At 44.2% G+C, this 24,231-nt stretch overlaps 1 protein-coding gene across 2 annotated transcripts; it reads right to left on the minus strand.

The window, feature by feature from the left end:
* Positions 1-5,148: 5,148 nt before the first annotated feature.
* On the minus strand, positions 5,149-23,738 carry Isx (intestine specific homeobox). Of its 2 annotated transcripts, none has more exons than XM_021170965.2 (4): positions 23,456-23,738; positions 7,962-8,113; positions 6,226-6,301; positions 5,149-5,432 (listed from the first exon to the last, which is right to left on the minus strand). In XM_021170965.2, exons 1-4 carry the CDS (start codon positions 23,670-23,672, stop codon positions 5,149-5,151), a joined length of 729 nt encoding a protein of 242 aa, XP_021026624.1. In that variant the 5' UTR covers positions 23,673-23,738. The 2 variants fall into 2 exon arrangements, with proteins under 2 accessions (XP_021026624.1, XP_021026625.1); XM_021170966.2 differs by having other exon boundaries at positions 5,196-5,432; positions 6,185-6,301; positions 23,456-23,672.
* Positions 23,739-24,231: the final 493 nt, after the last annotated feature.

Genomic DNA, 24,231 nt, shown 5'->3' on the forward strand with positions numbered 1-24,231 from the left:
GATTACACAGGCACAGAGAGGCAAGTATCACATGTTCTCTCTCATAGCAGATCCTAGTTTCTAAGTTTCATATATGTGCGTGAATGTGGGAGTGTATGTAAAGTTTAGGAAAGTATAAAGAGACGCAAGAGGCTAGGGAGGAAGCTCCAAGGGAGCTAGAAAGGGATATAAAGCTCACGTGGTATAAATGTGGACAGGGGTGGGGGTGAGGGTGGGGGCTGGGATCGGAAAGGTACAAATGCAAGTGGAGACAAGGAGACCAAAGAGATGAGAAGAGTTGAGAGAGGAGGAGTCAGTCAAAACTAAGCACAAAAATGCCACGTTACTGCACATGGCAATTACAATAAAGAAAACCAAAGTAAAGAAATCTCATTCCTAGGCTCTGGCCACTATTTTTTTTTCCTCCTGCCTACTCCTACATGGGGCCATTATGTCCCACTTCAAACAACAGCTTGGGAGTCTTGAGGGTAAGAATCCCTGCGTAATTGTTTGGAGCTGTAAATGACTTAAATTGGTTAGGATTTTAATTGCCATGAAATGACTTTATTACCTTCTGGTGATAAGAGGACAGTAACCTCCTTCTCAGAGGAGAACAGGTCTCCACCCAGGGGTCACCCAGCGGTCAGGGCCCTTCCGAGGAGCCCTTGGAACAGCCTCATCCAGCAGAGATGACTACACTGGCACTCTTATGGTGTTTCCACTAACTCTCAACCACCCAACCAAACTGGGGCCATGGTAAACCTGGACCAGTCTTTTTGCAAGTTCTGATTTCTCCTATACAGAATATTGGGGCCTGGTCCAATTTGTTTCTTTTAACCTGTTTAGAAAATCACAATAGTATAAGTCAGAGAGACAATTGGATATGGGGTAGAAAGATGACTAATCACAGAACAGAATTTAGCCATTCATCTAACATACCTAGCACTTTCTGTATACTGAACATGGTACTAGAAAGGAGAACAGATACAGTAAATTCTGGGAGGCCACACATATGTAATAAATACATAGCCCACCACATATGCATTTATATTGTTACTAATTTTGTACACAATTTATGTGTTTTCATTAATTACAAATCATATATATACACACATATATATGTATATGCTAACTATATTATTATAATTTTATGTATGTAGTGGTTCCAAGCTTTGGCATCAGCAGAAATGGATTCTAAACAGACTGATGTTGCACAAGTCATATTGCCTTTCTGATGTGGTGAGCCTATGTCATAGTACTTGGCACAGGGTAGGACTTCAGAATCAGGGCCAAATCATCACAAGGAAGGTCCACAGTGCCGTGGGATCGAGAAGGAAGAACCATTATAAAAGATAAGGCAGAACTTATCTATGATTTCTATCTATAAACAAACTTTTTCTAAGCTACAAAATCACATGCATATAGCAGCTATTAGACATACTTTGATTGGACTATGCAAAACATTTTCTAATTTCAGAGGAGAGAAGGAGAACAGTGGGGATGTTCTTTGAGTGGAGATTTGACTTTTAAGTGGAAAGGCATACCCTCAAAGAGGGGCAGGCATTCCTGGCTGAGAGATGAGCAGGGCGAAGGGCAGAGATAGGAATGTTTTCAGTGCTATCCAGGGGCCTCAGTGATGACATGTTCCCAATGCAGGGTGCTGAAGGGCAGTCCTTGGAGAGGTGGGGACAGAAAGGGCCTCTAGAAAACTTCTCTGCTAGTTCTTGAGGTTCAACTTAAACCTGTTATGATTTACTTTCCATATTGTCCCTGGCTTCATCCTGGGGGCTGCACACACAGCTTGGCTTTTCTTAGTCGAGATCAATGTTTTTCAACCTCTGAGTTGCAACACCTTTGGGAGGCACATATCAGATATCCTGCATATTATATAATTGCATTATGATTCATAACTAACAAAATCACAATTATGAAGTAGCAAAGACAATAATTTTATGGTTTTGGGTCATAACACAAAGAACTGTATTAGAGGGTCACAGCACCAGGAAGGTGGAGAATCACTGCTGTAGATGGATGTGCAGATATTGGAGCTTGGGCTGGTGTCTCAGGATGGCATCTGTCTTCTCAGCATTCCTGGATTCTTTGTGTGATCCCTGGCAGCATGGTTTTGAGAACTCTTTCCACACCAGTTTTTCACCTCCCTTCCTTCCTTTAACTGAGTGGTTCCTGGGCCAGTGACTGAGGATCTGGTTTTGATTCTTAGAACTCACGCAAGCTGGATACCATAGCATACACCTGTATCCCAGTGTTCTCTCAGTGAGATTGCAGACTAGGACAAGATAATTTCTGGAAATCTGTGGGCTAGCTACTCCAGTGTGTTCAGTCATGAGTAAGAGATCCTTTGTCAAACAAGGTTTAAGGCAAGGACTTATATGTGAGATTGTCCTCTGTCCTTCATATGCACATGGTAGCACATGCATATCTCTATTCACACACAAACACGAACATACACACAAGTATCATGCATATACAAGATAAAAAAATTAAAAACATAAAGATAAATTGGTGACTCTTGTATTTTCTCATTGATCTTTCTGCTAAAGTTAGTCTGTCAGGATGGGACTCATCCTATCTGTCAGGATTCCGGATGGCTACTTGCTCTCAAAGGAGGGGCATGGAAGAAGAAAAAGACTCATGATTTTGACCACTCATTTGAGAGTTTTTGGTGGTCCAGAAATGGAGTCAAGAGCTCCTGGGATTGTACCTAGACAGCAGAGGAGTTGAAAAGTATTTGAGAAAATGACCCCTCCCCAGACATGTTGTGTTCTTACCATGTGCAGAGGCTCTGTTCTAATTGTCACAGTCTCCCACAGAAGCAAGGGCATTATTAAGGGAGAAGTAGATGGAGGGAATATGTCATTTGTTGCCTGAGGTTCCATAGTTCGTAAGTTCAGAGGGGTATAAGGCAATGGGATAACAAGTTGTTTTTTGGGGGGCAGGAAGGAATCCCCTGGGAGGAAGATGTGCCCAGACTCAGTGTTTCCTATAGCAGTGAAGCTGAGCTTCTTGCAGGTGAGCAACTCACATCTCCTATACTGTCAAGATGGCTCAGAAGGTAAAGGCTCTTGCTGCAAAGCTTACATCCTCAGTTCAATCCCTGGGAGGTCTGAGACCAAATTTAAACTGGAAATTAACATTATAGAAGCTACCAGGATAAATTTCTTGGTAAGCATGCAGACAGTAAGTCCAGGGATAGAAAAATGATCAGAGTTACACTTGTATCATGGGTTTCTGGCTTGGTTTCAAACCTGTGGTGTGCCTTCGAGATGGCAGCGCCTTTAGAATTTGGGGGAAATTAGGCTACTAAAGATGTGCTTTTAAAGGGGATGTTAGAACCCTGGTCTCTCTCTTGCCTTTCTTTGCTTCCTGGTGGCTATGAAGGAAAGGGGTTTCTACCACACCCTCCACTGTGTTGTACTGTGCTACTGTAGGCTCAAAGCAACATGACCAGAGGACTATGATCTTCAAACCCTGAAACCTTTCCTCTTTATAGATTGTTTATCTCAGGCATTTTGTCACAGTGACACAACACAACAGGCTACCCAGTTATGAGCTACTTGCATTTTGTGTTTTTCTACCTGCCTCCAGCTGTCCCCTTTCACCCAGAGTTATCTGCAGGTCATGCTCCAATCCTCAAGGGCTCAGGGTAGATGAGAACTTCTCAGTTGGAGGAACAGTCCCATGTCCTGTAAGCTGTGGTCTGTAGTTTTGGTGTGCTGAATAACCAAGGACAGAGCTGGCATTGGCATCTTTAACTAAGAGATGGGGGAAACTGAGGCCCAGATACATGAAACAATGAGTTCCTGAGCAAATTAGAGGGTATGCAGAGCCAAGACCTAGGCTTCTCAACTCTTGGTCTACTTCTGGGGTAGGTCAGGCATTATGCAGATTTTAGGTGTTTTTGGATTCAAGATAAATTTTCTAGAACTTACGCTGGAGCTATATGCATCGGTCAACCTTGCTGAGGGGAGCAGCAAGGACAAGCCTCTGAGACTTTTGGGCAGTAAGAAAGCCCAACAGGAGGCCTCTCTGGGAGTAGTAGCCTGTTGAGGTGGGGACCCAAAGCCATTGCCTGCCCAGTAAGTCATGAGATGTCAATGTCATTCCAGTGTCTGCTCACCCTGCACACCCCAGAGTTTCCTAGTTGCTCATTCTCATAGGTCAGGTGGGGGTTACTGCCTACATCTTAGAGACAAGAAAAACCCGACTCAGCAGGATATGTGATTTGTCTAGAGTAGTGGTTTTCAACCTTCCTAATGCTGTGAACCTTTATATGTGTTCCTTATGTGGTGGTGATCCCAACCATAAAATTATTTAGTTGCTACTTCATAACTGAAATGTTGCTACTGTTATAAATCATACTGTTAATATTTTCTGGAGATAGAGGTTGGCTGAAGGGATCGCCATCCACAGGTTGAGGTCCACTGGCCTAGAGTCTCTTTGCAAAGAAATGAAAGAGGTCTTTTCCAGCACAGATGGAAGCAGTCTAGACGGGCCCTGGGAACACAAAGAACTTCGCTGTCTTGCTCATCAGTGATGCCAGTGAGGATGGACAGCATCCTTATCCAGCCCAACAAAATGACAACACTAAATTCTCATTTAAATTAAAACATTTCTTCCATTTTTCTCCCAGTCTGAGATTTCTCATATCAAAGTCATACAGAGCGTTCTAGACACTAGCCCAGTGCAATGTCATCAATATCCATCTGCAGGTAGAGGTCAGGATCACCTTTCAGTTAACCTGGGCAGAATCTAACCTGTGCATCTCAACATCTATTTTCAAGTGTACCATGCTCAGTGTTCAGTATGGACATCATGAACGAGTACATGGATGTGCAGCCCCTCTCCATGCCTTGTATTTCCCAAGGCTCTCCTAAGTAAAGGAGAAAGGGGTCCACAGAAATGGCTGCTTGGTTACAGATGATGTCCAGAGGGGTAAGAGAAGAGCAGCTTATTCTGGACTTCATCCCCAGCCCTTAGTCAGCCAGTCTTCAGCACTAGGAGACTGACTGGCTGGTAAGACTCGAGCTGTCCTTTGATGTCTTCCAGGGCCAGTACAGTCTTTAATGGCAAGCTCTGGGTAGCTTCCTGGGCTGTGGGCCATTGATGGATTGTGGAGTGATTTTTTCTGAGGTCCAGGGCTGCCTGCCACTACTGACAGAGGAGAGTTGCTTTCTTTGAAAGAGAGAAATCAGTCCCTATGTTGAAGTTGCACAGATGCTGCCCCACTTGGGGTGTAGGGGTGGGAGCATGAAGGTAGGGACACAAGGATGCTGGGTGAGAGGACCAGGCAGGGGCTGTAGGTCCCATGGCACCCATGGGACAAGGGGAATCTGTGCAGGGAACCAGCTTGAAGGGAGCTGAGTCTGAGAGAGTAGGTAGCATTCTGTGGGAGGTACCAATGTAGTCATAGCAGTGGGTGTCAGCACAGGACCCTGTCAGGAGAGACAAGAGGGAAAGAATGAATCCTAATCTTCACCAAGGACTGTCCCTGCTGCCTCCTGGGTGCCCCAGTCCTCAGGGAGGTGGGTAGTGGGAACAGCTTGTCCTGCTTTGCTTGAGACTTTCAGTCTCCTGGGTGGCCTAGCTGAGTGCAAGCTCACCAACAAACATTTGTAGGCAGAGGTCAGGATTACCTTTCAGCTAACGTGGGAGGAATTTAACCTATTCAGCTGGGTCTAATCCTCACAGCATGAGTAGCAACTGTCTGGGACATCACCTCACTCCTCAGAGCTCTGCTTCTTCAGTAGCAGACCATGAATAGAATGTTCCAGATCTTAGTCATTTCATCCTTGTCCAAACTTTAATACTGACCTCTAAGGGGCAAGGTGACTCTTTTATGCTACATTGTAATGTGGGATTTGAGCTGAGATGTAAAACTGGGAAGTCTGCTTTACAGCTGAATGTCCAACCCATATGTTCTATGCTTTACTCCGTGACTCTGTTTTGTGAACTGTGAAGTTTTGTACAAGTGATAAAACCACTCCTTCCTGTCACTCAAAGGGAGAGCCAGCCAGCCATTTGCTCCAGATCCTGTCTTCCTTCCTTGACCTTCCTACTTCTAGAAGGATTTCCATTGTGCTTGGTACTGTAGGCACTTCCCTCGGGACTTCCTCACATCAGGGGCTGGCTGAGATGCTCCCAAATGACTGTCCCTCTAGCCCCACTTAAGGACTGGGTCACTCACAGACATGTCCATGTTTGAGGGCAGGGCCAAGCTGGCCTCACCAGGCTGCTGGGGGGCACTGAGGTTCCCAGTCTTCTCTTGCTTCCTCCACTTGGCTCTCTGATTCTGGAACCAGATCTATGGTCAGGGAAAGAAAATGATGTGTGTAAAGGAAACACAGTTCAACTAATACCTTTCCCATCTAATATCTTCCCCCCAAATGCAGAACATTGATCTCTGCCCAAAGAATGAACGTTTCACTGTTTATAAAAATCATAACTGGGGGGTGGTTCTTTGCATGTGATGTCTGGAGACTTCAGAGAAGAGAGCAGGCTCATAATCTTTAGAGTGGAAATGGGGTGGGGGATATTCATGAGTGATAACTGAGAAGGCCTGGGTGGGGTCTGCAGTTAACAGAGCTTAGAGTCTCAGGTCCTGTTAACAGCTGCCACGTGGGAATGTGTGTCACACTCAGCTAATTTCCAAAGTGAAAATCTTGATTTTTTTTAAAAAATGCGTTTGCATTTTCAAATGCTGTGCAGGCCAAATAAAACCCATCTGTGGGCTGTTTTCCATCAGCAGGCCACCAGTTTGCAACCTCCGTGGGCCACTTGGCATCTATAGGTTGAACATTGGCAGATCTTTGCATTCGTGGGCGCCCTGATGGTGTCTGACATGTGGCCATTTGTACTTGGTGATTCTGGGAGGCAGGTGTTTGATTCTAGACTTGATGGCAGATGCAGGTGCTAAGCACTCCACTGGAGCACAGTTCCAAATGGGGAGAGGGAGGGAAAGGAGAGCTGGCTCAGGCTGGGCTGGGCTCTAGCCAGAAGGAGGTTGAATAAGGAACAGCACATTGGGCTGGACCCCTCTTTTGATTTTTGAATGAGAACAAATGCGCTGCATTAAAAAAAAAATAGAAGACTTTGTGTTCAGAGAGTTATAGTGCCAGCAGAGTTACAGTTGGATATGACAGACCCTCTCATGCCAGCCTGGGACTTATGAAACAGACTGTGTCTGAAAGCATGGGCCGGGTCTGCCCTAGAGGTGACAAAGGGCTACTGTGTCTCTTAGCATGGACAAAAGAGTGGATACTCTGGAGTAGAGAGATTATGGATTAGATTAGGCTGTTAGTGGTAAAACCCCATCTCTTTCTGGTCTGTCTACTCTGCTCACATCCAGGGGACATGGATGTATTCTGTACCTAGGCTCACCAACAGGACCCTGATAAGCTGCACCTGCCATTCCAAATGTTTGAGTGGCCCTCAAGCTGAGAGTGATTTGCACAATTTAAAATCATTGAAGAAAGAAACCAAAAGAAGAGTAATGTTTTTTAAACACCTGCAAATTGTACAAAAAAGTAGATTTCAACACTCCTAAATCAAGTTCTGCTGAGAATGTCACCATGATCACCTCTTATTGCCTTGGGTGTGGTTGCTTTCAGGCCTCTCTGACAGTGACTGTGTAGCAAAACCCAAAGTGATGTTCTTAGTAAACCTGTTGGTAGAACCCGACCAACTGTTATGGCAGATAGTGTGAGTGACCTTTAGAAAGCATGAATAGGTTAGGAGATAGGTCCTGGGGACAGATGTGGTTGGGGAGCTACTAATGCCTACCCACTACACTGCCACACCAACGAGAGAAGAATCGTTATTAAATGAGGTTGGTCCAATTTCTTAGAAAGTAACATTTTGCAGTGATGACAACCCACGAGATAAAACCAGTGGCAGTTTCAGTTGGGGCAGTCCTGGAAGGCTGAGTACTCAGCATGAGACTGGCTGGAAGGTGGGTGCTGTACCTGTACTCGAGCTTCAGGCAGGTTAATCCTGGAAGCCAGTTGGGAACGGACATGGATGTCAGGGTAATGAGTGAAGTGGAAGAGCTTCTCCAGCTCCTGTAGCTGCTCTGTGGTGAAGGTAGTGCGGACTCTCCGCTTGTTCTTTTTTTCTTCTGTAGGAGAAAGCATGCAAGTTGGGTCAGCAACCTTGATGTCAGCCCCTTGGGGAAGAGTTCATATTGCTTTGTTCTTTCTTCTCCAAACCTATGACTGCTGCTGAGTCTTGGTCCCTGGCTCCTTGGAATTGGAGCTTAGCAACATAGTTTTCTAGAATACCTTCTAGGCTGATCTTCTACTCCACAGTGAAGTCAAGTTAACCTAGAAAATTCTCTGATTTTGGCCATCTGCATTTAAGAATTACCCTCTTACCCTGATATAACTGTCTCGAGTGCCAGTGCCTGGCAAATACAGAAGTGGATGCTCACAGTCATCTATAGGATGAAACACAGGGCCCCCAATGGAGGAGCTAGAGAAAGTACCCAAGGAGCTGAAGGGGTCTGCTACCCTATAGGTGGAACAACAATATGAACTAACCAGTACCTCCAGAGCTCGTGTCTCTAGCTGCATATGTATCAGAAGATGGCCTAGTCGGCCATCATTGGGAAGAGAGGCCCCTTGGTCTTGCAAACTTTATATGCCCCAGTACAGGGGAACGCCAGGGCCAAGAAGTGGGAGAGGGTGGGTAGGGGAGCAGGGCAGGGGGAGGGTATAGGGAACTTTTGGGATAACATTTGAAATGTAAATAAAGAAAATATCTACTAAAAAAAAGAAAAAAAGAAAAAAATTATCACCATGATCCTGCCATATTAAAAAAAAATTACCCTCTTGTCTACATTGGAAGATAGCAAGCCATTGCCTGCAGATCAAACACTGCCTACTGTATTTTTAAATAAAGTTTTACTGAAACATAGCTCTACATGCTGCTTTTTGTATTATTTTTTTCCTGCTTTTGCATTATAATGGTGTCATTGAGTCATTGCATCTGAGAGCATATGGCTATAAAGACTGAAATAATTACCATCTGGCTCTTTACAGAAAAAGTATGCCAACCTTGGCTTAAAAAGTATAGGCTGAGCATGGCAGCAGCAGGGCCCTGCCAATCTGTCTCCAATCCACCTGTCTAGCTTCAGTTCTATTCAGATCTGGTGCTGCCATTTGTGGGGCCTACTGAAAAAATGAAAATACGAGGTTCCTTGTTCAGAAAAGTGCCAAGGGCCCTTTCCTTGATTTTCTAGATTGTCACTATCTATCATGGTAGGGAGTTGTCTATCTATCTATCTATCTATCTATCTATCTATCTATCTATCATGTGTAAATATGTATACATGACTGTGTATGGTGTATGCATATGTGTGTGTGCACATGTATACTCACACACAGAAGTTACAGGAGGACAAAGGGTGCCCTGTTCTGTAATTTTCTATAATAGTCCATTGAACAGGGTCTCTCACTGATCTTGGAACTAAGTTGGCAGCCAGAAGTCCCACTGCTTTTCTACATGAGTGCTGGGGATTTGGACTCAGGACCTCATGCTTATGCAGCAAATGCTCTTCCCTACTGAGTCATCTCAGACCTCATGGTTGCCTCTTAATTTGCTATTTAATTTTGAGAGAGACAGATTAAATGAGAACACTCATTCTGTTAGTCTTCCCAGGGACCAGGGAGATACCACAAAGGTTCGGGAAATAAAAATTCACTGGAGAGATTTGACCCCCATCCTGCAACTTGGCACCTGACCTTAAGTATCCTGGAAGCCATACCTCAGCCAATCCCATTCCAAGGTGCAAGTCAGTAGGGGCATGGGACAGGGGAACAAGAGCCTGTCATAGGGCAGCAGGAGTGGGAAGGATGGTGAGTAGGAGGCACCATGATCTGATGTCCTGGGATTTGCTTAATGTCTCACTGGACTCCTAAAACACAAATTCTCACCTAAAGTTTCTAGTTCAAGAGAGTGACCATTTGTATTCAGCTCTACTTGTAGAACTTCCCTCTGGGCACAGCTCTCTATGGAACCATGGTGTGTATTCATATTGGCACAGCCAATTCTACCCCCATCACTCGCTAGCCTATGTACCCAGCCTCATTCAAGTTGCTCAACTGTCCAACTTTGTAGCATACCCCCATAGCTATTTTCCTCTTTGGGACATAAATTCAGTCTTAAAAAAAAGATTCAAATACTTTATTCTTTGGCCTTTGCTTGACTTAGGGTACGTAGTGTCCAAGGATAGGCATCAATTGATGGGCCCCAACATAGAAAAGGCACAAAGTAAATATTTTGTCTATAAAATATGATAGGAATAATATTTTATAGTGACAATTAAAAAGTTAGAAGTCCCTAAAGACTTTGTAATAGTTAATATGTACTGTCTATATTCCATGTACAAACTGTCCTTCTTTTAGATGATAGAGCAAACCAGTGATAATTTCTAAGCAAATGTTTGAAAAGATGAGCAATTAAAAAGGGTTTGTACATAGAGAAATGAAGTGGTACTATTAACTATGATTCATTATTCTCATGATGAGGGACATATATCAAAGGAGCAAACAGACACAGCTGTGTGTGTGCGGTAGCTAGAAAAGTAGTTGTTGAGGCTGGACCGGTGGCTCAGTGGCTAAGACCAATTACTACTCTATCAGAGGGCCAGCGTTTGGATTCTGGCACTTATATTGGGCATCTCACAATGCATGTAGCTCCAGCTCCAAGGGATCTAACTCATCTGACTCATCTTCTGGCCACCATGGGCACACACATGAACATTTGCACACACACACATCAATTAAAAAAATTAGTCTATTCATTTGTTCCTCCCAGGGAGATCTTTTAGAATGGGAGACTTGACCAGCATTGTCCATAGCTCCTCTTGGAGCCAAGCAACAGTGGATGTTGGTGGAATGACCAAACTGTGTGGTTTGTTTTCTGATCAGGGCTTCTGAAGATGGAGCTGCAGTAGTCTTAATTGGAACAATTACAGGAGTGTAGAAAAAGCACAGTCTTTTAGCCCAAATTGTTTTCACTTTCAGGTTATGATGGAGAGTGTAGTGCTTCCTGTCGAAGGAAGACTTATACTCATGCTTGGAGGATGAAAACACTGGGGAGGCAGCCCATATTTATCTTCACCCTTATCTTTCTGGAGAGTGAACCTCTTGAAAGCAGGAGTAGATCTTAGATTAATTGAGTAGCCATACCTGGGGAGAGCGTCATCAGTATTTGCTCCAGATTCATAACTTGGTTTGAAACCCATATGACAGAGAAGACATTTTTTGAAACCATGCCTGAAATTTTGTAGAACATCTGTTGTCATGTGTCAGGCAAGTGGTTGGTGAGGGCTGCTGTGGCCTAAAAGGCGATTTTGAATTTGAATTCTAATGAGGAATTGGAGTCTTTGCTCCATGAAAACTGGTAGTAGTTTACTAATCAAAAAGACCCACTAACTTTCTTTTTCTTTTTTTGGCAGCTGCAGTGTGCAGAGGGAGGTGGTGCTTGCCTGCAATCCTGTTGTCAGTGAATGGTAGAAGCCACACCATGACACCCAAGCTTGTTCCAGCACTTGGGCACATTTAATTCACTCTCTGTGCTCTCACAGTCTGCAGGGTGAGGCAGGAGAGGCATTGAATGATAGATGACTAATGATGAACCCATGTTGACCTGTGATCCTCTCTTGGGGTACCTGCCTGGGACCCTTTGTAGAGGAGGGAAGGGGCACACAGGGGCAGGCACTTTTCTTTTTCAGGATCAAACATGTTGTCTCCTCCATTGTAGGAATGAGATTGTGTGGTCTCATCTGTCCCCAGTGTCTCCACATTTATTGTTAATTCACTTTTAAAATCTCAAAATGCTTTTACTCTACTTTGCTGATTTGAAGTTTTTTTTGAGAATGTGGACAATGAGGCTAAAGTGTTATCTCCCAACAATTTTGTGTCTCCTCTTACTGCATTTATTATTTATTTATTTATTTATTTATTTATTGTGTATGTGTGTGTGTTTGTGTGCATTTGCTAGTGTGAGGATGTTGAGGTCAGAGGACAATTTGCAGGAGAGCAATCTCTCAAAGATTAAACTCAGATCATCAGGCTTGGTAGCAAGTGCTTTTACTCACCTGCCCATCTTGTTAGCCATTGTGTGCTGCCTCTGGTAGGAGTATCCCTTCTGCTACTGTCTTCCTCTCTTTCCAAGTCTCCCCTACTTTTAAGTAATAATAGTAATGATAATAACAATGATCGTAAATTAATAAATTTATTATTATTTTGAGACAAGTTCTTGTGTTGCTTAGACTGGCTTCAAACTCACTACATAGAGCAAGGAAGGCTTTGAACTTCCAGTTTTTCTGCTTCCATTTGTCCTGGGGTTAAAAGTGTGCACTATGATACCCAGGTTATGCAGGTTATGGGAACTGAGCTTAGGCAATCATGCTTGCTAGGCAAGCCCTCTACCCAGTCATCTCTGGAGCCCCCAATTTCACTTTAAAAGATATTATTATTTGTTTAGAACTCATAGTGTGTTTACTAATAATTGCTTTTTTCCCTGGAGAGATGTTACGAAAGGACTCCATCCAACCTTAGCTTGGTGAACCAATGAATTTGTTGAGATTACTCATAGAAGCATAGGTGGTCCTCAAAGTCGATGAGTCATTGGGAAATTGTACCCTTGAAAATGGATGGTGGGTCTTGCACTCATGCCATGAAGAATGCATTCCCCCATTATACTAGCACCCTGTAACACCATGTGCAACTAGGGGGTCATTAGAATATTAGGTTGACAGTGATACTCCTCCCAGGTGAGGAGGGATGGTCACAGCCTCCATATCACCGTGGACTCATCTGTTACTGTGTTCTACTTATTTTGTTGCCATGACTGTGGAACAAGGTATTTTTAGATCACCACAACAGCTCTGCTTCATGATGGTACTGGGCATGTCACACCCAGAGGAAATGACTTCACTACAGCATGAGTCAAAGCCAATGGGAACTGAGGTGGGATCAAAAAACAGGGTTGCCATTGCCAGGAGCATGATAGATGGCTCTGTGGCCAGTTTCTAACAAGCACTGTGGGTGTGTATGTGGGTAAGTGACCCTAACTAGCTAGGCTCAACAGAGTTGTGTATATTCATTTATTCACTCACTCACTCACTCACTCACTCACTCACTCACTAATTTATTCACACATTCATTCAGTTAGCATGGAGATTATAAAGAAGAATTATATTTTTAAAAAAGTCATTAAAAATGCAGGAGAAGATTCTAGACTGTCAGGGCAGAGTGAGTTGAGAGTCTCCTGGGAATCTGGAGTTGTAGAGGACATTGAAGTTAGTGTGGGATGAAAGACTAGAATACAGGAAACAAAACAATGCAGATAGAAATAGAATGTAGGTTACCAAAAAAATGAGCAAATGCTTTTTATTTTCCTCAGAATGAAACTATAATGAATAAGTGCTTATACTTAAGGCAATTTCTTGATAACATATTGGCTTCAAGTTTTTTGTGGGAAATTATTATTAATTATTAAGGAAGATATGGCTTTCCCCACTCAAGCAGGACTTTTTCAGCATCATGTGGAGGCTGGACGAAGAAGGGGAAGGATTTAAATCTTGCTCTGTTCAGTACCTGCCTGCTGACTGCATGGAAAGGTACTGACTAGGTAGAATGTTGCTAGAGCATATTGTATGTCGATGGCTTTGACTGACTGGGTAGAATGTTGCTAGAAGCATATTGTATGTCGTGGGCTTTGACTGCATATGCTTTAGATGGACATTTGTTTCTGAGCGATGATAATGGTGATGGTGGTGGAATTACTCTAGCGATCTCTCTAAGAAGACAGATGGTACCTAAAATTCACACTCACAGGTAGATGGAGACTGAGTTCCAAATGGTCCAGTATACTTGGCTTGAGATGCCAAGGTCCTTCCCCAAAGACAGGATGTGGGTTCTTGGGGGTATCAATAGTCAGTGCTGATTATTTTCTTTTTATAACATGATTTTATTTTATTTTTTGTCCTTAAGTTTATTGTGTGTTTTTTTGTTATAAAGTTGTTGTTTTTTAAACAAACAATATATTTTGATCATATTCTTTCCCCTTCTAATTCTGTTTTTTTAATACTTCCCTTCCTGGGAATAACCTCAAAGCAGAGAGACATAACTGGTAGTGAGAGAACTCCAGAGCCAAGGTGTCTCCTAATGACAGGGTTTCCAACAAAGGCTAAGTCCAGTTGGGGGAATGACAGATAGACTTGAACAATAGAGTCAGGGAAACAAGTTTAGGACCTGAAGTTGGGCATCGTGCAGAGAGGTCATGTCCTTAGAGCTGTGTTGTCCCAAACAGCAGCTGCTAGCTCAGAGTGGCGATTGAAATGAGGCAAAATAGAAAATTCATCTCCTTAGCCATGTATCCATAGCAGGACAGCCAAGCGTGGGGAGAGGCTGCCATGTTGGACTGTGTAGCTGCAGCACAGTCATCACTGTGGAATGTTTTGTTGGACAGTACTTCCTCACTGGGCTACCTGCTGAATTCTTGAAGGAATCATACTCTGGGCCAACCTTTTCCATTACAATATCATTTAATTGTCACTAATTTACAGGAAAGGAAGTATGAGATAGATATGGTGCCAACTTTGATTTGGCCTCAACAGTATAAATGTTGCTATAGTCACCTCTCTGTGTCTGGGAAGGAGGAAGAGGTCAGTGGTGGAAACTGTGTTGAGATTCTCTGTTGGGGTAGGGTTTTCCTGGAGTTAACCTCACCATAGGGCAGGGAGGGAGAAACAAGCAGAGCATCCAATAGGACAGTTTCGAAAGGATGAAGGTCAATGTTTCCTGGTCTAGGCCTGGCATCTCCTTCCCAGGTTCTTGGCAAAGAAGTCAGGAAACCCAAGGCTCCATCTCAGCCCATTAGCCCCATCTTCTGAGATGGACAAGAATACCTGGGGAGGGGGATGGGGATGGAGAGGTGGATGAAGGCAGCAGGGACTGTCAGCTCTTCCAGGTTGCTCTTCTGGCCATTGTTTATTCTGGGAGTTGTGAATCACACATGAGTGAGTCGTCAAAGTGAATAGTCAGCAGAACTTAATTAAGACTGAGAGCTCTTTAGCACATTGATCATAAGAAATACACAATTTATGCAGGTGATTAGGCCACCTAATTATAAACCGATGTTTCTCTGCACTGGACTCCCTCCCCCTGATTGCTCCTTCTCTGTGGTCTGTTAATTGGCCCTGGCTGTGCAGCTAAAGGCTAAGGGGGAGTGGGGATGGGGAGGTCAGGTCTTTGCCACTGGGAGAAGCCTCTGGGAATAGGTCTGTCCTTGTTATTGAAGGCAATGGGTTCATCAAGAAAGAGACCTTGGGCAAATTTGCAGCCCCCTGTAGACTGGAAATACTTGACACAGGAAGGTAGAGACAGTTAGGAGACCCTCAGTGCTGGTATGTGCTGGCCTCTTCTCTTGAATCTGTCAAGGACTTTCTATAGCTCTGTTCCCACAGAATAGATCAGCTCTTCCCATCAAACCTTTCTACCAACAGCTCGTCTCCCCATTTCTTAGTCACAGAATTGCAGTCATAACTGACCACATCTGGATCCCTCTGAAATTGCCCATAGCTTTTCGTCTTCCAAGTGCTCTTTGCTGCTCAGTGTAAGACTTTGTCCTCCTTTGTCTAGCAACATCCTACCCATGCCTCAAGGCACAAACCCAGGTCTTCGGTGAATCTCCAGGAACAACACAAGAGATCTGAAGAGAAATGAGTGCTAAGTTTCAGTTTGCAGCAAGCAAACGTCATATTCAAAATTCTGTCTCAGTGTCTGTCACCTATCAAGGGAATGACATCGATCACAGCTGGATGGCTAGATGGAAGTGCTATAGTTACATTTTCCTGTACGTTTTAATCTATATTTCTATTTTCTGCAATACACACTTTTTTTTTTGGTTAAGTAGATAACAGAAAAGGAGAGAAGTGTGGAAAGGGATGAGAAGTAAGAACACAACAGGAGGGGATGGGAAGGGACCCTGAAGAAGCTCAGCTTGCCACAACTTGGTTTGCTGATGGCTCCCAGTGGTGACGGGTGTGGTGACTCCTTTTAGGCAGTATGCAGCTGAACATCTTCCATGTGGGATCTCCCTTTCATGACACTTTTTAAGTAGGACTTCAGCAGGTAGATTCACACACATATACAGCACAACTACACACACACACACACACACACACATATATATATAAAATACAACACACATACATATACATGTGAACATATATATATCACATAATATGCACACATATATGCACTCTACATATGTACCATATATATACCACAATACACTTTATAAAGACATGCAAATATACACATATATACACGTACCTCATACACATACTCACCAGACACACACATCATATACACCACACCCATATATCACACCATACTACATATACCTCACTACACACATATGCACCCCACACACATTGTATACACAATATGCACACAATATATACATATACACACATACATATATACACACACACATACAACAATACACATACATGCACACCATACATATACATTCACATAAACCATATATAAACATACACACATATACCATACTATATATATAACACACACAGACCACACCACCTATTTTAACACATATACATACATTCACATAACACATACATGCACCATACCACACATATAACACATACACACACACACCATACCACATATTTTAACACAATACATACATTCACATAACACATACATGCACCATACCACACATATAACACACACACACCATACCACATATTTTAACACAATACATACATGCACATAACACATACACACACACACACCATACCACACATATAACACACACATACAGACATACCACACCACATATTTAACACACATACACACATGCAAATAAAGCATACACACACCAGACATATAACATGCATACACACATGCAGATATACACACGTACATATAGACACACAGTCCCTCATGATTTTCATCTCCATTTTTCCTTCCTTTTCTGTTAAAGGCAGTTGTCCCCTACTTAAGTGTGTGGGGTACCCTACCTAAAGTAGATTTGTTCTTCCACCTCAGTAGAGGCATAAGTTCTCCAAACATGGCTTTTAAAAATGCTGATGTACATACTTAAAGATGAATGTGGGGTTGATTTGGTATGGTGGTTTGAATAGGAATGACCCCTATAGACTCATGTGTTTGAATGCTTGGCCATAGGGAGTGGCACTATTAGGAGGTATGGCCTTGTTGGGACAGGTGTGAGCTTTGTTGGAGGAAGTGCATCACAGGGTGCATGAGCTTTGAGATCTCCTATGCTTAAGCTATACTCAGTGTGGCACACAGTCTCCCCCTGGATACCTGCAGGTCAAGACATAGAACTCTCAACATCTGCAGCACCATGTCTGCCAGCTGCTATGCTTCTTGCCATGGTGATAACGAACTAAACCCCTGAAACTGTAAGCCAGTTCCAATAAAATGTTTTCCTTTATAAGAGTTGCCTTGGTTATGGTGTCTCTTCATAGCAATGAAACCCTAGCTAAGACACTTGACTTTCAGTCTGCTTTACTCTTTTGTCTCCTTTGACCCTGCTTGGTGATATTTAGATGGGAGTCACACTGAATTCTGTTGTTCCTTGCAAGAAACATACTGTCTTCTGTTCCTGTGACTGCTGAGCAGGCTGCTCTCCTCTCCCTGCTTAGCACCATCTCAGTGCCAGCTCCTCTCTCACACCTTCCTTATGCAGAGTTCATTATTCCCCTCGGAGAGTTCTGATAATTTTTTGCTAAGCTCTCTTTTCTGCTATACCATGGTGACTACCTGTCATGGTGTTCAAGGTCTGGCGAGATGAAAGCAACATCACAGGTTTCAGGGACGCAGTGACAGATAAGTTCCACGTGCTGTGTGTGTGTGTGGTGTATCTACATTTCAAATGCTGCCATCCAGCTTCTACTTGTAATGGTGCAGTGGTGCAGGGAACAAAACAAGGTGAGAAACCAGGGCCTGTGTCCCAGAAAGTGACTTAGAACTTGCTTTTATCCTATGAAGGAATCCATTTTTAGTTACCCTTCCTACCAATAACAGAGGAATAATCTAATGGTTCTTTCTAGTGAAATCCAGCCTGATTATGTAGTGAGCAGGTTAGAGATACCCAGAGTCATATGGCTCTGCAAACAGAGAGAGGAACCGTTTTTGTCCAATAAATGACTAACAACTTCCCCCTTTCCAGGACTATTCGGATAAAATCTCTATAGGAATATATTGTTGAAAAGAAATGTGAAACTTGCATACACAGAGAATACATGGGACCTATGAATACTCAAAAGAGCCTTAAGATAAGAAGTCCTCAACCTAGTATGGATCAGTGTGATAGAGACAGATCAGGAAGAAAAGGACTCCTCTCAGTTCAAACATATGCACTTCCAGGTGCCTCTGATCTTGTGTGACTAGTTTGAGGTGGCTAAAAAAGCTTGGCCTGGAAGTCCCTCCTTTGGAGCTTTTGGATTTGGGACTTTAGAGAGCTTTGTGGGCAGTGTGGGAGGATGCCACTCTAGAAGCTGTTGGCAGTCACTGTGTGTGTGTGTGTGTGTGTGTGTGTGCTAGTTTGCATCGAGAAAGAGCCAAAAGGAGGATCTTGGCCTTCCCAAGGCTCAGCATGGAAGAATGTTTAATTTTCTTCAAGGCTGCACACACTCATCTCAACTGAGACATTTTATTTTTGTTAATTGTAATCAAAGAGTTCTCATTGATATTGACCATGTATGTTTTCCAGCATTAAACTCCAAAATGCTTCCTCATTCCTTTTGGAACACAAAGTAACAATATCCCACACTTGTTGGCTTAGCAGATCCACTAAGGGTTAGCCTGCTTCCAGTCCTTAGGCTCATTGGTCTACCAGCAGCTCCCAGAGGCCAGCCTCTTTTCCCTTCTCAGTCTAGAGATTGCAAACCAACCATTACCTGCCCTCCAAGAGGTCTTCTTCTAGTAGTGGGGGCTGGGAGAGGGACTTCTGGTACAGTTTGCATCTAGACTGTCCCCAAAGTCTCACTTGCTAGAAGCTTGGATCCCCAGCCCATGGTGTTGTGAAGTTCTAAAACTTTAGGAAGCTGTGACCAACAGGCATTCAGTTCACTGGAGCTGTGCCCTTGAATGGTTGGAGGAGGCTCCTGCTCTTCCTCTCTCTCACTTTTGCTTCCTGGCTATGAGAAGCATGGTTTTCTCCACCACACACCCCTGCTGTGATGTGGATGCCATCATAAGCCTGAACAGACAAATGTGGCCAATAGATTGTAGTTGAAGTCCAGGAAATGGTGAACCAAAATAATCCTTTTCTTTTCCAAATTAGTTAGTGCCTGTGGTACTGGTGATGTTGAGTGGGCTCCATGGGAGCAGGTGGAGGAGACAGAATCACGTGCCCAACTCCACATTTGCTCTGCTGTGACTATGTTGTTTCATGCTTTGAACAGTTGGTCCCTATTTTTCCAGGTTACTTTGAGAAGTTGTAACTTTTAGAGGCAAAGCCTAGCAAGAGGAAGTATGTCACTGGGATTTGATACCTTTGAAAATTATACAGGGTTCCAGATTTCTCTTCTTCCTCTGCTTCCTACCACGAGGGGAACAACCACTCACTCCACACTCCCTACTATCATGGTGTTCTGCCCAAGAGAATAGGGACAAGTGTCCATGAATTGAATCCTCTCAAAAATGTTTGCTCAAGTAAACCTTTCTGCCTGTAAGCAGTTTATGTCAGGAATTCTGTCATATGTCTATGTAGGTAACCTTCCTGCCTTCCCCTCTGCAGTCTGTGCTCATGGAGATCCCTGAGTCCACTTGTCAATCAGCCAAAGTCAATAATCATAAAGTGACGAGGGACACTGTGGTCCCTGGCTCTATCTTCAAATGTCCAGGGAAGAACAGCTGTCTTTGATTCCAGGAAATGCAGAGAAGGAGAAGGCTAATATTAAAAGAACAGAGATGGGAAGAGAGATGAAAAGGAAGGGAAGAGAAAATAAAAAGGAAGGAGAGTAAGATAAAGGAAGTGAGAGACTCTTGATAGGTGGGATATTGTGCCCCAAAGATATGTCCAAGTTCAAACTCCTCATAACCATGACTAAGACTTTGTTTGGATAAACATCTCACCAGCAGAAGAAGAAACATACTAGGATTCCTTAGAGGCTAGGCAATCTACCCAGGCCTACCCCACTGAGAGGCCTCTTCTGTGCTCTCCCTTGCCCACTGGGGTTAGAATTTCAAGGTTCACCAGTTGGATGGTAGACATGACCTCCTCCTTCTCAGGTTTTGAGTCTCCAGTACTGAGAGAGCCTTCTTCCTGACTGGTGCTCCTTTGACTTTGAAAGCTTTTGGTCTTTAAGAGGTAGCCCCTCCCAAGAGGAATTAATGTGTGGTTGGGCCCAATATCCTTTTACTTAGAGAGACAAGCTTAGGTATTTCTCCAGTTTTGAGATCTGAGAGGGTCCATCTTGTTTATCATGAAGATCCCCATGAAAATGAGAAGATGAGAAATTTATCTTATTTATCCTCATTAGGAAATTCAGAGTGGGCAGTGTCTCTAGCTTGGCCTGAAAGCCTGCATGATAGGCCTGGTTTTGAATCTTCATGAACATTAGATTTGAACACCCCCTTTACCTCCCTGAGCCCAGTCTCTCCAGAGAGTTCCCCTGTGCCCCTTCTTATAGTACAGCTTTGTGGCCTTGCCCTTGCTAGTGTCACCATGTTGGGCATGGGCCTTAAATGCCACAGTTAATCCAAGTTCCCTACATATTGCTGGTAGAGTGGTAGGGGCTGTGGCTATAAAGCCTGACATGAAAAATTAAGAGTGGAAAAATTCATCTGGTTCATAGCTCACCATGGCAGGAAGGCATGGTGGAGCAGCCTAGGGTAGTATGTGACATTGTTTGTGTATGTGGGATCTTCATATCCTTATAGACCAGGCATAGTGTAAGAGAACAACTTGGGGCAAGAAACCCACTCCTAAAAAAAAGAAACTCATTCCTAGTGAAATATTTCTTCTGGTCAGGCCTCATCTCTTAAAGGTCCTACAGTTTCTCAAAATAGTGTCACCACTTGGGAGCAAGCATTCAAAACACGAGCCTGAGCCTGTTGGGAGATTTTAGATTCAAACCATCACCTGCAGTCATGTCTACAATGTAAAGCGACACATGAGATCTACACATGTAAAGTAAGACAATGAGGAACCTGTACCTTTTGCCGTTGTTCTTAGGTTCTTCCATACTTGGAAGGTTCTGTCCCAGAGAAGGGAAAAAACACAAGGAGCTTAAGGGCAGTAGCCAGCAGCAACACATCCTGAGTTGATTTGGGGCTCTTCAGATGGCAGGGAGGGGCAAGGACGATTGACATGGTTGACCTCCTTGCTCCCTTGTTCCCTTTCCACATGGTATTGTGGCTAAACATTCTCTAGAGAGGCAGTCTCTGCTATGAAAAATGACCATCATGGATTCCTCTAGGGTTCCTAACAGCTAATTTATTGTTGAGTCATTCAAGGAACTTTATGGAGACCTATCTCTGCTCTTTCAAGTTTCCTTTGAGGAAACTGAGGCCCAGATGGGTAATTTGCTTTAGTTTCCCTGTGCATTGGTGCCATGTCTGGGCTTAGAGGTCAGTTTTCTTGAGTCCCTCCCCTACGTATCCAGCACGTCCCACAAACTTCCACAGCTTACCTTTGTACTGGCTGCCATATTGGCATGCTGTCTGCACTGGTATTCGCCTCAGCTTTGCTCAAACACGCACACTTGAAAAAAGAAATCCTTCTATCCTGACCACTACTGGCTAACTGGCACGTTTTGACACCTCAGGAGGGCTAGGGTAGTAATAGCCACACAACTATTGACATAGTAGCTTTGTACCTGAGATCCCTTAAAGACATAAACTGCCAAAGTGCCTGACCTGGGAAAGCTGAATTCTAGAAGAAGGGTCAGATGGATTTAAATTGTGACTAGAAACATTCCCCATGCATGACTTTAAGGCACCTGGAGATAATGCTAGTGTTAAGAGCTCATGCAGTTTTAAAAGGTATTTTCTCTCCTCTTTTGTGTTTTCCTTCTCCAAAGTGGGGCTCATGCATATGGCCATAAGCTAGAACAAGGGCCAGGAAAGTGCTGTGTGAGCCACAAGGCACCCACCAATGCTGTGGTTATTGTTCTGGCCAGCACACTCTGGTGTCTGCTCTGGCTTTACCAAGAAAATGCACACAGAACTTGCTAAAATTGTCAGTGGAGGTGTAGAAAGAACAGTCTCTTCTTATCTGTCAGGATCAGCAGCATGCCACTCTCTCTTTGTGATGGGGAGGGTGATATTCATTTATACAGCTGCAGCAAGAGAGACCTAGGTTAAAGACCCTATTGAACTGGCTTCTGTGAACCCTCGATTGACTGGAAGATACCAGTGAACTTCAGAGAGCTGAGCCCAAGGCCATCTTCTATCAGAGAAGCAGCCAGCTCCCCTGCTGCTGCAGCTAACGTCACCTCTGGATCTTCTCTTTGCCTGGAGCTGAGCACAGCCCCTGTAAGGAACCTCTGTGGGAGGCTAGCTGGCAGAAGGGTTCTGTGTGGGAAGGAAATGCTGTCAAGGACTCCCCATAGCTATCTGCCCAGCATTTTCTTAGAGGAAAGTGTGGAAAGGGGTAAGAGCTGGGTTTGATGTGAGACACTCCAGGCCTACAGACTCCTGACCAAATGGTCTTTGAAATTTCATAAGCACCAACATCACTCCCCACCCCACCCCACATTTATTGAACTGTTTCACAGAGTAAAGCTGAGATCAGAGAGGACAGGGACTCACCTAAAGTCACACAGCTCCCCAGCTCTTACACCTAGGGTATCCACCACCCTGAGTGGATGCTGGCTTGAATGAGAGCCTGACAACTGTCTGCTTACTTATTTAGGTGCATTCCCTCAGGTGACTACAGACTTGGGTTTGGGGACTCTGTGAGGACAGACCCCGACAAAGTTTCAGCTACTAGAAGCCATGCAGGCTGAGCTCAGCTCATGGGGAGAATGTGCTAAAAGTAAGGCTTTGGGGTTCCAGGCCCTGAGTTTAGATTGTGACTTCCAGCTTTATAACTTGGTAACATTATCCATCTCTTTTCTTATTAGTCCAGTTATCACAATCTCTGTCCAAATGGGAGGAAAGTGTCTACCACCTCATCAGTGCAGGATGAATGTGACTGACAATTCCCAGCCATGGCCTGGTCACAAGGATAAGCTCTGGGCCCCTGCACATCACAATGGCCTGAGCCTATGAGCTTCTGCACTCTGAATACCACAGTTCTATATTAGACTGAAAGGCTTAAAAAGCAACTGGTTTAGGACCTACTATCCCTTTGGATGTCACAGCCCCCTATTTTATTGACAGAGATCATTTGAGTCTCCCACCCCTTCCCCAAGAACAAAAGAAAATGACCAGAAATCACTTACCTTGGGGCTGATCCTGTGGGGGCCTCTCCAGCTTGGAACCTGGGATAGTTGTCTGTCTGGAGTCCTCTCTACCAGTGCTTTGTGGTCTGGGCAAACTTCTTCTTTCTGTGGGTTTCTTCAGGATTGCCTCAATGGAGAAGGACAAGCCCAGATTCTCGGGGGCTTCACAGTATCCTGAACTCTTCTCCATGTCCTTGTGGATCGTAGGGCCTGCCATGGCCTGGCCCAGCTGCTAGGTGGAACACTCCGTGTGTGCCCAGGGAGATGCCAGCAGAGGGTGGTATATTTTCTTCCCGGAGCTTCTGGGGACACAGAGGTGGTGATTGGGAATCCTGATGTTGGGTAATTCAGCCACAATTCCTTGGACACAGGGACTTCCATGGACCTCGAACACCTCCAAGACTAGGAGGTGGCATCCAGCAAAAGAGCTGGTAGGCGCTTGTCCTATATCCACAGGTCTATAGTTGTCACCAAATGGAGGTTCAATTTTCCAGAGAGAGGGTCTTCTTGGTGGTGGAGGCTTTCACAGTTACCAGCCTAGGCAAGGATCCTGGAGCGAACTGCGTAATGGTACCAGAAAACAAAGAGAAAACAGGTAGAGTTGGTGGGATGAGGTTTGGAGCCAGCATCCACCTTTGTCCTCTCTCTGACTTGTGTCCCCTTCCTGCTGGCTTCAGGCAGTCCCTGGGAGGCTAGGCTGCCACCTATGGGCCCTAGATGGCCAAGTGAACCCTGAGCCTCTTTGTGGCTGAAAGGTCTTCTCAGAGGCCCTTCTG

Source organism: Mus caroli, unplaced genomic scaffold, assembly GCF_978045245.1.
Source record: "Mus caroli unplaced genomic scaffold, Mus_caroli_1 scaffold_10, whole genome shotgun sequence".
In the NCBI taxonomy this organism is placed as follows: domain Eukaryota; kingdom Metazoa; phylum Chordata; class Mammalia; order Rodentia; family Muridae; genus Mus; species Mus caroli.